This window comes from Sinocyclocheilus grahami, unplaced genomic scaffold, assembly GCF_001515645.1.
Source record: "Sinocyclocheilus grahami isolate Dianchi unplaced genomic scaffold, SAMN03320097.WGS_v1.1 scaffold110.1, whole genome shotgun sequence".
In the NCBI taxonomy this organism is placed as follows: Eukaryota; Metazoa; Chordata; class Actinopteri; order Cypriniformes; family Cyprinidae; genus Sinocyclocheilus; species Sinocyclocheilus grahami.
In genome coordinates this window covers 850,002-861,456 of record NW_015505289.1, presented here as the reverse complement: position 1 = coordinate 861,456, position 11,455 = coordinate 850,002, and the positions used below count along the sequence as shown (strand labels likewise).

The 11,455-nt window shown below is 37.4% G+C and overlaps 1 protein-coding gene and 1 pseudogene across 1 annotated transcript; both read left to right on the top strand.

The window, feature by feature from the left end:
* Window positions 1–1,961: 1,961 nt before the first annotated feature.
* On the top strand, window positions 1,962–5,244 carry elovl7b (ELOVL fatty acid elongase 7b). The gene is made up of 8 exons (XM_016277183.1): window positions 1,962–2,068; window positions 2,513–2,602; window positions 2,684–2,874; window positions 2,969–3,049; window positions 3,145–3,201; window positions 3,289–3,394; window positions 4,026–4,162; window positions 4,268–5,244. The coding sequence occupies exons 2-8, from the start codon at window positions 2,539–2,541 to the stop codon at window positions 4,478–4,480; spliced, it is 849 nt and encodes a 282-aa protein (XP_016132669.1). The 5' UTR covers window positions 1,962–2,068; window positions 2,513–2,538; the 3' UTR covers window positions 4,481–5,244.
* A 928-nt stretch (window positions 5,245–6,172) lies between these two features.
* LOC107588997 (DEP domain-containing protein 1B-like) overlaps window positions 6,173–11,455 on the top strand; it is a 7,963-nt pseudogene continuing 2,680 nt past the window's right edge.

The following is an 11,455-nucleotide window of genomic DNA, read 5'->3' as shown; positions in this document are numbered from 1 at the left end:
TCCGTGTTTTCATTGTTATACTGTAGGGGGCGCTACACATTTTCTGTACAGAATTTTCAAAAAACACAAGTGAAGAAGAAACCGAAACAACAGATGCTTCCACATGTACTCTAACACAATCATCAGACATAAAACAGCATCAAAACTGTGTAAAGTTGATATAATGTCGACCAATGAAGAGGTAATAATGACTGTCAAGCTTTGGGGTGTTGATCGACTTTATCTACGTTTTGATTATCGTTCTGAATCCAATTCATAGTCTTTTTTTTCAGCTTTTTGTTCAAAATGTTGTTTATTTCTTTATTTTTTTATTTATGAAACTTATCCACATTCAAGTGTTTAAAAAAAGAATGCATGAAGCTAGAATAAAATGTTTTTGTTTACAAGCAGATACCCTGTTCTTTTGATGTTTTGTATGTTCAGATATTCATGTAACAAAATATATTCAAATGAATACCTAAATAGGGACATGGTAGTATACTTCAAGTATGATGTAAAGTTCACTTAAAGAAAACGTACGAGTACACTTGCAGAATAAATCTACTAAACTAGTAGTTTACTGAGACTATACTTCAAAGTGTACTAAAAATTCTACTACAAGTATTTAATTAGAAAACTATCAGTATACCTATAAGTTCATTTTTAGTATAGTTGCAGTACAAGCTAAAAATATTGTTGTAAACTAGTTGTGTACTTAAAGGTTACTACTGTTATACTTAAAGTATACTTAAAAGTATACTTTTATTTACTAGAAAGTGGGCCAATTTAGTCCCAAGGAGTATTGAAATAGTACACTCACAAGTATACTACTAGTACACTGATATTTGTATACTTACTACATAAAGTATACTTAAAAATATACTTGAACTTTACTTAAGTATACTTAAAATAAACTTGAAGTATACTACTTTTTGGGAAGGGTAGCTAATGCATTCGATTGAATTTTTGTTTTTATATGTAATGATTATGAAAGCAAATTTAAAGGGCCAGCAGTTTAATAGAAGCATTCCTTCACAATGATCATTTTACAAAACATGTGTTTGCATAACGCATATACTAAGAAACACTGGGATCACTGGGCCTGTATTTTCACTTCTTTTCTCTGGTTAACATACACCCTCCTTTTTCCACTCGTAGCTTAGTTTTATTATGCACACCCAACGGTGTACGACTCCTCTATTGTGCAATAATGACTCTGAAAGCAACAGTACCCCTCTGCTCATTCAGGTATTTAATTGTCTTCACTGATGCGGTGACCCAGCCCTGAAACTGAAACCAGGGTGATGGAAGTCAACAGCACTTACAAGGGTGAATCACACACAAACATTTCACCTCAAAATAACAATTCAAAATAAATAAATGATGCTTAATGGGGGGAAAAAAGCCTAGTTTTATTGCTACATTCCCCCTAATTACCGCAATGTTTTATTCTGCATTTCTCATTGTACTTCTGTACAATGTTGAATTTGAAAAACCTATTTTTAGAAAATGTTATATTATATAATATTTAATATGATAAATTATAAGTATCAAATACTACAGTTTTAGTATTATTAGGCAACTATAATTTTTCAAAATTCTGTCTTTTAAGATAAATTCTAGTATCAGATATATTTGTATTATCAGTTGGGTAAAATAGGCGCAAGTTGTCACAAAAGTTCAACGTGTGTCTTCCCCCCTGGGCAATAGCAGTGTTCAATATTTAATACAATCTTGACCTTATATAAAAACATCTTCTGTCAGCATATTTTGTACACCAGACACCATTACCATTACACACCTGCTGTTGACATTCGTAAAGCGTTCCGATCATATTTTCATACAGGTCACCGTGGAAACACCAATGTGCGCGCTCCCCAAAGTTTCGACCTAAATTCCGGAAGTTTCATGGGACGGAATCTCCATATATGAATCATTGTGGGAGGAGCCACAGCTACAGGTGTATAAGTTCTGCAGGTTTAAGCGAGTCATGCGGTTGATACCAGTAAGCTACCCGAGCGAACGAGGGAGGGAGAGAGAGAGAGAGAGAGAGAGCGAGCGAGCGCGCGCGTGGAAGGAGCACGTCAAGGTTTAAGTCTTTGCTTTTTAGTGGGAGTCACACCAGGATTGTATTAATTAGATTTCAGGATTTCCCGTTGAAGTGCACCTGGCTGTTTGGGAATACGTTTTGTGCTGTTCTAAAGTTTAGATGTGTTATTTTGAGTTCAAATGCAAAAGATCAGTGGAATCTACTGGGGTTTCACGTCTTTCCAGTTGTGTTTGGGAGTGGTTTGGATGGTTCGTTTCTTTGGGAGTGGCATCAATGGCATGTGTGCTCCATGTGAGAGTTTGGGAAAGCCTTTATAATCCCCCTTGATGAATTTGAAGGTTTATGGCACAAGCTTGATTTGTAACCTTGTTTGCATGGGGAAAGAGGAAAGCTGTGCTACATCATAGCTAGAAAGCATTAACAGGGTTAATTTGGTTTATTTAAATATCTCCTTAATAATTTTCTCTCCTTTTTTTCCACCAGAAGAGAAACCTAAAGACTCCTTAGATATGGCTTTCAACACCCTGACCTCAAGAGCTGTTTTGCTCTATGATGAGTGGGTTAAGGAAGCAGGTGAGTTTGCACCGACAGCACGTTTGTGTAAGGTTTCTGTAATTGACTGGGAAATAAGACATATTTTTTCCTCGCTTGTAGATCCACGGACTGAGAACTGGCTGCTTATGGCCTCCCCTTTCCCTCAAACATTCATAATCGCTGCTTACATCTACTTTGTGACATCGCTGGGGCCTCGGCTGATGGAAAACTGCAAGCCCTTTGACCTCAAGCGTCCAATGATCATCTATAACTTCAGCATTGTGGCGTTTTCCCTCTACCTGATTTACGAGGTTCGTTAACATGTTGCATCATGAGTTTCTAGTGTCCCCCCCCCTCTCTTTCTCTATTGTTGCATGTTTATCATAATGTGTCTCCCTTTTACAGTTTCTCATGTCTGGTTGGGCGAACGGCTACACCTATGGGTGTGACCTCGTGGATTATTCCAGTTCTCCTCAGGCTCTCCGGGTATGTGAATGGAGCAAATTCTTGTAACGGTGCATTTGTTGCCGATGACGCGTGCAACAATTTGACACTTCCTTAACCATCTTGTTTCCTTGTAGATGGCATGGACCTGCTGGCTGTACTATTTCTCCAAGTTCATTGAGATGCTTGACACTGTAAGTGGGCTTCTTTTATATTCCGAACAAGAAAATTAAGCCTTTATAATGGACTATCAATGCTAAACATGTTCCTCGCCTTCATAGATTTTCTTTGTCCTGAGGAAAAAGAACAGCCAGGTTACTTTCCTTCACGTCTTCCATCACTCCATCATGCCCTTCACCTGGTGGTTTGGGGTCAGATTCGCCCCAGGTAAAGTATTATGAGACTGACACATAAAGGGATCATTCGCCCAAAAATGCAAATTGTCCTCGCCTTCATTCCAAACCCATATAACTCTGGTTAATCTTCAAAACTGAGAGGTTTCTCCCTCCACTGAAAGTCCAGACAACCAAAACTTTGATCCAAAAAGGCATTAATTTATTTTTTTAAATTTTATGAAACCACTTGATTCATATGGATTTGTTTTACAACACCTTTATGATCTTTTCGGATCTCGCAAGTTTTTGTTACCTTGGCTTTCAATGGAGGGACCAAAAACTCAATCTCAATTTTGTTTTGACCATTAACCAAAGTCATATTTTATAAACCCTCAAGGGTGAGTTAAAGACAAATTTGTAAATATTGGGTAAACAATCCCTTTAATTAACCCAAAATTAAAGTGCGTTTACTCGTATGTATGCTAATAAGGGTCCTTATGACTTGGTAAATATAGTACACTAGTCTTCTGAAGCCAGACAGCATGACTTGAAGGTGCTTGACAGCTGTGGTATTCCACTTTGCTTGTATGCAAAGGATAATGTCTATGTAACTTAATTTTGTTCTCATTTTTGGGTCATCCATACCCGATGTTAAGTGTTAATGGTGTATTTTGCTTTCTTAGGTGGTCTGGGAACCTTCCATGCCCTGCTGAACTGTGTCGTCCATGTCATAATGTACACCTACTATGCTCTCTCAGCCCTAGGACCTGCCTACCAGAAGTACCTGTGGTGGAAAAAGTATATGACCACTATCCAGCTGGTAAGTTATAAGCTTATCTACCCATCTCCAATGTCCTTTGTTGAAATCCAGGCTTTTGACGTCTGAACCCTAAACTGGTTCTAACTCCGTTCTTCTGTTTGTCAGATTCAGTTTGTGCTGGTCACCACTCACATTGGCCAGTTGTTCTTCATGAAGGACTGTTCTTACCAGTTTCCTGTGTTCCTCTACGTCATCGGTTCATATGGGCTGATCTTCCTGGTCCTGTTCCTCAACTTCTACTATCACGCCTACACCAAGGGCAAGAGGCTACCCAAGGATCTCCAGAATGGAAACTACCTTCTCAAGAAATACGAGTGATCTCTCCATTGGCCACCTGAAAGTGAAGCTCTAACCTATTAAGTGGGAATATTCCTTTTTATTTCATCCGTTCAAGTTCCACTTCCCTGTTTTATGTTAAAACTAATGTGGAATACACCCACCTTATCACTGGATTTAAGACATCTGAACTTGCACACTGGTGTTTCACTAGAGATGCTGTCCTCCTTTGGTTTTTTGTTTTGTTTTTGTGTGGTCTTCACTTAAGGCTTTGAAATGAGTATGGGGTGGGAAGTACAGTATTTTCATCCTATATCCTGTAATTTACCTGTAAATATTGACTTTCTCCGCTTTGGAGTATGATTGAACTGCTGGCCAGATCTGAAAAGTTATGAGAGCAAAGGTGATTTGAAGTTTGTCACTAAAAGGGTTTTTGAAGGTTATGTTTTAGTTGTGACTAAATGAGCCTGAAGCCCTTTGACCCTTGAGGAACGCTTGACTGATCTACCTGGTTGTGCTCGAACCTGAACATTTACCGCAGAAGTGACATCATCTGAAGTTATTTTGTCAGTGATTTATGCTGTGTGATTATTTATTCTTTATTTAATGTTGCTGTTTTCTTAATGTGATCTTTTTAAATGATATTGATCTGTAGGAATTACCCGCTTTTATGTTCTACTGATCGGAGCTAAGGAAAACCAGAATGTTACAGGATTTTCCCTTGGTTTTTGTCTTTTTAAATGAACTTCCAATTCTGTGAAAAAGAAATTGAGTTTTATAGTGAAACAAAATAAATTATTTGTCACCATCGCTTGGTTTTCTTGTGCTTTATGAGTGTCTCATTAAAGGGATAGTTCACCCAAAAATGAAAATTCCAAACCTGTAGGAGTTGCTTTGTTGAACACAAAAGATGATATTTTGAAGATGGCTGGTAATCAAACAGTTGGTGGTTGCCATTGACTTCCAATGACAATCTGGCACTTCTGAATCAGCTACTGTTTTGTTATTAGTTTAAGTATTTGCTATTGACTGTTCAAATGCAGAGTGTGTGTGTGAGTGTGTGTGCGCGCGCGTGTGTGTGAGAGAGAGAGAGACAGGGACACATCACAGTGGAGTCAGCTGGAAGGAGGTACTTTGTAGAAAACGAAGCGTTTGAGAGAGGCGGGGCATAGAGGACCTACAATAATGTACAGTATTTGAAAAATAATGTGTTTTTTTGAACATTAAAGCATGTCAACATATTCTGTTACACCAAATACACCAAATAATGATCTTTTAAAAAGCATCATATGACCCCTTTAAATCCTTTGAACCACTAAGTTTTACCCATTTGTTAGCAATAATTTTTTTAATCATTTAAAATAAAATAAAATTTAGTATGATCACTTAATCTTTTATGTATTTTAACAAGTACAGGTATGAATAAGTATGTTGTTTCATCATGTTTACATAAATATATCTGTTATGCTGAATGATGATGGAACAGTATTTCACCCATATTTTGAAATTTTTTCACAAAAGTTATTTGAAACATTAAAGTAGTCTTGCATTTAATATGCTTTCTATGTATATAAAATCGCTTTTGTAAATTTAATTTGTTGCAGACACCAAAATGGGCCGTCTTAGACGTCTTTGACCCATAGACACACCAAAATATTAATTAAAAGAACTAACACAACGGTGTTACAATGTAAATTCACCACCTCTCAACAGTTTGCAGTAAAAACAGCATTAATGGTAAATTCAGATTTTTTTCCCCCTCAGTGGAATGAGACCATTAGGCTCTTCCGTGGTGGAATGCCAATCAGACGTCACTGGGCTCATTTCAGGAGTTACAATCACAGTTTCACAGGAGCCGAACTTCGGACCGGAGGTGACGCGCTACCAAACGCTCCAGTTACTCCGAAAATTCCTCAAAAATCACATCATCGAGGACGTCAAAGGCCGATTTGGTAAAGAGGAGTTCGAGGACAGTGGACATTTATACAGGTGCTTTCTCTCAAAAATTACATTTAAACATTATCACTGTTATTTTCCTTTTCATTAATGTGAGGCTGCTTTGAAACAATCTGTATTGTATAAAGCACAATAGAAAAAAAAGTATATATATATATATTGCATTATAATAAAAATAGTTTTTCTAAATAATAATAAATGCTTTAAATGTGTCAGATTTCCCCCACAATCACCTCTAAAGCCTGTTCCTGTGCGTCTACCTGTAAGAGATCACCGCTCAGTACCCAGAATCCCACGCTGGGACGTTTATGAGGAGATAGCAGTGCCGGAGAAGATCCCAATAAAGCCTCTTATGGTACATTTGGCTGTGGAACAAGTTTGGAAACATTACCATTTTTAATGGTTTTAATGAAGTCTCTTATGCTCACCAAGGCCACATTTATGTGCCTATATAACAATAAAAACAAGTAGCACAACTGTTTTCAACATTGTTACATGTGTGTAGTTTAAAGGCACAATATGTAAGATTTTTTATTAAAATATCCAAAAACCACTAGAACAGTGTTATATATTTTGCTGACTTGTGTACTTACATTATCCCAAATGTTTCGAAGAATGTTTAAATCCAGATAAACAAGCAATTTTAACTAGTGACACGCACCGTGTCCATTGTGTCATTGTGTCGCCTGCCAATGACGTCATAACCCCTCGATTTTTTAATATGCTATGCATTTTATTAGACAGGTGACGACCGCACAGAGTAGCATTATAACAGAACGTTCACCTCTAGTGGCAAAAAATTACATATTGTGCCTTTAATTGGTTATTTTTTCCCTTTTGTAATGACTTGTCCGCCTTCCAGGGGTCAGAAGTGTTTTGTTTCGTCTTATGAGCAGAGTCTCTACACCTGTGGACCGTACGAGCGTGGCTATAAGAAATCTCGTTGCCACATCGGGGTGGCAAGATTTTTAGTGGAGGTCCAGTTGCGCTACCCTTTGTTTTATTTTCTGTTTTCCCGACTTTTTCTCCAGCATGGTATGTTAGGTTATTGTATTTGAGTAAATTCCCCTTTTGAACAGAGCCTTTTGTGTTGACCCCTTTTGTGTTATGGCTGTGAGCCTAACATAATTGGGCGTCAACACAAAAGGCTCTGTTCAATAGGGGAACTTATGATAATAATAAGAAATGTTTTTGAGCAGCAAATCAGCATATTTGAATATTTTCTGAAGGATCATGTGACACCGAAGACTGGAGTAATGATGCTGAAAGTTCAGCTTTGATCACAGAAATAAATTAAATTTTAAAATATATTCAAATATAAACTGGTTATTTCAAATTGGAATAATGTTTCACAATATTACTGTTTTTACTGTATTTTTTTATTAAATATATGCAGCCTTGGTGAGCAGAAGAGACTTCATTATAAACATTTTAAAAAATCGTACCAAACTTTTGACAAGGACTGTGGAACTTTACGTTAATTTTTTTTTCTTATATACTTTGATTTTGAGCTAGAATTCCGAGTGGTGGAATAAGAGGCACAGCATCGCCATCGGTGAAGTTCCTGAATGCCGTTTAATCCGGAGGTGAGAATTAACCCCGAAACACATGGACCAGATATGGAAGTCAGTGACACTAACACAGTAAGCATCACAAGAGAAGCTCTATTCCTGCTCAAAAAAGGGGTTTTGGTTTTAAGATGAACTCTTTTATTAGTTTACAGACTGTTTTGGGTCTCCAGTCTCTGGATGGAGTTTTAGATGCCAAACTTCTGAGCCCGAAGCACATCGTTCACAATGTGTTTGGTGTTAATAAGCAGGGGATTGTTGTGGTGAAGAACAAAACAGGCAAGCAGGGGTTATATTTTAACACATGAAATGTTCTTACTTCTTCTTACTCTTTCTGACGGATCTCTTTCTGGGTGTTGTTTCTGATCTATTTTCTGTAGAGGACTTGCCTCATTGGGTGTTATCTGCAATGAAATGCCTGGCAAACTGTGAGTGACTGATCATCTGCTGCCATAATGATTCATATCAAAGACACAAATATTCAATAGATAATGCACTAAATAGTACTAAAGGGGATATCAGGGAAATTTATGAAAACTTTTTTTATTTTTTTTGGTTTAGTTAGGTGTCTGGTGCATCTGCCAGCTCAGAAAAGCTGAAAAGAAAACATGCACCCAGTTTGTTATGGGCTGTCTGAGTCTTAAACTGTGTCATCCAGCGAGCTGTTTCAATTTGCAGCGGTTTCTACGTAGATAGCTGGCTATTTGAACTAGACCACCTCCAAGTCATATACGGAGACCAAGGCAGCAATTCACGCACCTTGAGTCGACACAGCTCATTATCATTTAAAGAGACATGCACCGAAATGAGCCTCTGTGAACAGAGTTGTTTTTGGCAAGGTAAAAAGGGTGTTGTTTTACACGACTATTGAGGAATTTTAACCAAAGTATGTTACAGACATTTCATGAAGACTCTAAAGAATCATACCAGCTTGTGGATAATGGGCATCCGATGTCCCCTTTAACAATCACAATAAACAATTATTTTGCAATATAATTAATTAGCCTTTGTGTAGGTTGCAAAGCTGCTTATTATATTAATATGGAATTAAATATGATATCTGTATGCATATATTATAGTCCATCTTTAATTGTGTATTAACTTTTAAGCAGCTCTGCGTTGACATCGTTTTAGGGCCCAATGGCAGTGAGGCCAGGCAGCCCATGTATCCAGGGTTTGAGAGAGACGTCTTCAGGACAGTGGTAGAACATTTTCAGAGACTGAAAGAGCCACTTTTGACTTTCCATCTGTATGAAATATTTGTCAGTATTTTGGGTGAGTGATGCACAAGCTATTCACATGATCAGTGCTGGATGTATTTAATCAGCCATTACTTGTACATTTTGAGATTATTAGGATGAGCGAAAACAGTCTGAATTTATAGTTCCCTGTTTTCAAATATCTTTGAATGAATTCTGAGCAAATATTTAGAATTAATATATATATATATATATATATATATATATATATATATATTTACAATAAATATACATTACTATTCAAAATTTTGAGGTCAGTAAGTTCATAATTAGTTAATTAGTATCATACTTTTATTCAGCAAGGATACATTAAATTGATCAAAAGTGACAGTAAAGACATTTATAATGTTACAAAAGATTCTATTTCAAATACAGGTGCATCTCAATAAATTAGAATGTCGTGGAAAAGTTAATTTCAGTAATTCAACTCAAATTGTGAAACTAGTGTATTAAATAAATTCAATGCAGACTGAAGTAGTTTAAGTCTTTGGTTCTTTTAATTGTGATGATTTTGACTCACATTTAACAAAAACCCACCAATTCACTATTCACCCATGCCAATCAGCTAATCAACTCAAAACACCTGCAAAGGTTTCCTGAGCCTTCAAAATGGTCTCTCAGTTTGGTTCACTTGGCTACACAATCATGGGGAAGACTGCTGATCTGACAGTTGTCCAGAAGACAATCATTGACACCCTTCACAAGGAGGGTAAGCCACAAACATTAATTGCCAAAGAAGCTGGCTGTTCACAGAGTGCTGTATCCAAGCATGTTAACAGAAAGTTGAGTGGAAGGAAAAAGTGTGGAAGAAAAAGATGCACAACCAACCGAGAGAACCGCAGCCTTATGAGGATTGGCAAGCAAAATCGATTCAAGAATTTGAGTGAACTTCACAAGGAATGGACTGAGGCTGGGGTCAAGGCATCAAGAGCCACCACACACAGACATGTCAAGGAATTTGGCTACAGTTGTCATATTCCTCTTGTTAAGCCACTCCTGAACCACAAACAACGTCAGAGGCGTCTTACCTGGGCTAAGGAGAAAAAGAACTGGACTGTTGCCCAGTGGTCCAAAGTCCTCCTTTCAGATGAGAGCAAGTTTTGTATTTCATTTGGAAACCAAGGTCCTAGAGTCTGGAAGAAGGGTGGAGAAGCTCATAGCTCAAGTTGCTTGAAGTCCAGTGTTAAGTTTCCACAGTCTGTGATGATTTGGGGTGCAATGTCATCTGCTGGTGTTGGTCCATTGTGTTTTTTGAAAACCAACGTCACTGCACCCGTTTACCAAGAAATTTTGGAGCACTTCATGCTTCCTTCTGCTGACCAGCTTTTTGAAGATGCTGATTTCATTTTCCAGCAGGATTTGGCACCTGCCCACACTGCCAAAAGCACCAAAAGTTGGTTAAATGACCATGGTGTTGGTGTGCTTGACTGGCCAGCAAACTCACCAGACCTGAACCCCATAGAGAATCTATGGGGTATTGTCAAGAGGAAAATGAGAAACAAGAGACCAAAAAATGCAGATGAGCTGAAGGCCACTGTCAAAGAAACCTGGGCTTCCATACCACCTCAGCAGTGCCACAAACTGATCACCTCCATGCCACGCCGAATTGAGGCAGTAATTAAAGCAAAAGGAGCCCCTACCAAGTATTGAGTACATGTACAGTAAATGAACATACTTTCCAGAAGGCCAACAATTCACTAAAAATGTTTTTTTATTGGTCTTATGAAGTATTCTAATTTGTTGAGATAGTGAATTGGTGGGTTTTTGTTAAATGTGAGCCAAAATCATCACAATTAAAAGAACCAAAGACTTAAACTACTTCAGTCTGTGTGCACTGAATTGATTTAATACACGAGTTTCACAATTTGAGTTGAATTACTGAAATAAATGAAATAAAACTTTTCCCACAATTTGTGTTGAATTACTGAAATAAATGAACTTTTCCACGACATTCTAATTTATTGAGATGTACCTGTAATTGCTGTTCTTTTGAACTTTCTGTTCATCACAGAATCGTGACAAAAAGAAATGTATCACAGTTTCCACAAAAATATGCAGCAGCGCAACTGTTTTCAACATTGATAATAAAAATCTTTCTTGAGCAGCAAATCAGCATATTAGAACGATTTCTGGAGGATCATGTGACACTGAAGACTGGAGGAATGATGTTGAAAATTCAGCTTTGATCACAGAAATAAATAAGATTTTAACATAAAAAGATTTAATATTTCACA